The 1941-nt window shown below is 34.3% G+C and overlaps 1 protein-coding gene across 1 annotated transcript; it reads right to left on the bottom strand.

Moving 5' to 3' along the window:
• Positions 1-703: 703 nt before the first annotated feature.
• LOC111385881 (patatin-like protein 2) lies at positions 704-1321 on the bottom strand. Its single transcript, XM_023010305.1, has 2 exons — positions 1203-1321; positions 704-1035 (listed from the first exon to the last, which is right to left on the bottom strand). The coding sequence occupies exons 1-2, from the start codon at positions 1301-1303 to the stop codon at positions 822-824; spliced, it is 315 nt and encodes a 104-aa protein (XP_022866073.1). The 5' UTR covers positions 1304-1321; the 3' UTR covers positions 704-821.
• Positions 1322-1941: the final 620 nt, after the last annotated feature.

Raw genomic sequence — 1941 nt, 5'->3', positions numbered from 1 at the left:
TGTTGATTTTACAATAAAAATAATGAATCCTATTTATAGGAAATCGGCAAAACCCTAATTATAACGAAATTATATAAAAAGATACCTTAACAAGAGTTCTAAAAAATGTATTTCTAGGAAAAGTTTGAAAAAATGTGTTCCGAAAATGAACTATACTACCGCACAGTTATCACTCCTACGAAAGCATAGATCAAAGAAAATTTCACTTCTTTGATTCAGGAGTAGCATAGAATCTTGTTTTATATAGTGCTGCAACATTATTATCCGACTGGCTTCCAATCTTTTTTTTTTAGTAAACGGCTTCAAGTGTTATACACTCCATTTTCACATTTCTCAAATCGTTGATCTACATTTTTGACAAGATTTTAGGCTATTGACCTCCAGTTTCTAACGGAGATTCTAAGTTCTTTTCTTTCTTTTGAAAAAGCTTATATATGGCTTTGGGAACATAATTATCTTTTAACATAGCATATCGTCCTCAGACTGATGGACATGTCATCAGAAAGGACAATACAAATATTAGAAGACATGTTGAGGCTTGTGTGTTGGAGTTCTAGGGTTAATGGAATAAGGTTTTGCCGTTGATGGAATTTGCATACAACAATTGCAATGGATCCTTATGAAGAATGTTATATGGTAGAATATATAGATCTCTAGTTTATTGGGATGAGATTGAAAAAACGAAATTGTTAGGACCATATATGGTTTGTAAAATGGCTGAAGTTGTGGATGCAAAATAGAATCCCTGCCAAATGCCCCCTTAGAACTTTGAATCGGGCTAAACCTATATATATAATATCACACATAAGATCATGAAGATATTAACATAAAGAATTAAAGACTGGGTAGACCTCATAGGAAGAGAAAATCACTGGCTGTAAAATCTCGATGTCGAAAGCTGGAATAACAACATTTGTAAGAGTGTCGGACAACCTAATATTTTTCAGTTTTTCTTTCAATACATTATGGAGGTGCTTTCCATTGTACAAGGGACCTATCAATGCTTTGAAAAGCCTTCCAATTTTCCCAAAAGCACTGCAGTGATCAATCAAAATCTCATCGTCATATTTAAATCTAAACACCAGTCATACTATTAGGTAGTGTAAATTTGAAAAATATACTGTTTCTTGAGTTTGATATGCCTGCCTCTTTGTAGTGTTTTCATTTACTCTATATATTAAGAAGAAAGAAAATAAGATTACTTCATCTGTGGAACGATTTTTGGGCAATTCTCTAAATAGAAAGGCTTGATATCTTTAGCAGCATAAAGGGGATGATTGTTTTCATCGGGAGCAGTCAACATGGCTGATACAAGGCCACCGTTGCTCATTCCAGCAATAACATCGAAGTAATCTGCAAGTCTTGCTTCCTCCCCATCCAGCTCCTGAACAATTATACGATTTCATTTAAGTCAAAATTTAATGATAATTCCAAAATAAGTAGCGCTCCCAAAGGTATCCCATCAAAAAATTTTGGACATCCCATCAAGTCCGGCAGAAATGTTATGCAAATGAAAGAAGAGGAATGCTAGAATTCATAGTCACAGACCAAGTATTTTTGAAGGTAGCACCAATGAAAGAGGTTATGCGATTTGAAAAGAAAGGAAAATTGAGCCCGAGATGTGTTTGTCCATTTTCTATTATCGAGAGAATTGAAAACATTGCTTATAAGCTTGATCTTCCTTCATCAATGTCCAAAGTGCACAATGTGTTTCACGTGTCTAAGCTAAGAAAATACATTGCAAATCCTACACATGTTGAAGAATGAAACAATGGAGATAAAACTAGATTTGACTTATGAAGAAATACCGGTAGAGATCTTCAGTGAGAGGTAAAGCAACTTAGAAGCAAGAAAATTTCATTGGTTAAGGTATTGTAGTAGAATCAGTCAGTAGAAGAAGGCACTTAGGAAGGGAAGATGAAATGTGGGTTAAATATCCTG

The sequence above is a fragment of the Olea europaea genome, unplaced genomic scaffold (genome assembly GCF_002742605.1).
Source record: "Olea europaea var. sylvestris unplaced genomic scaffold, O_europaea_v1 scaffold3323, whole genome shotgun sequence".
Taxonomy (NCBI): domain Eukaryota; kingdom Viridiplantae; phylum Streptophyta; class Magnoliopsida; order Lamiales; family Oleaceae; genus Olea; species Olea europaea.
The sequence above is the reverse complement of the archived record's forward strand: the minus strand, read 5'-3'. Positions and strand labels throughout refer to the sequence as shown.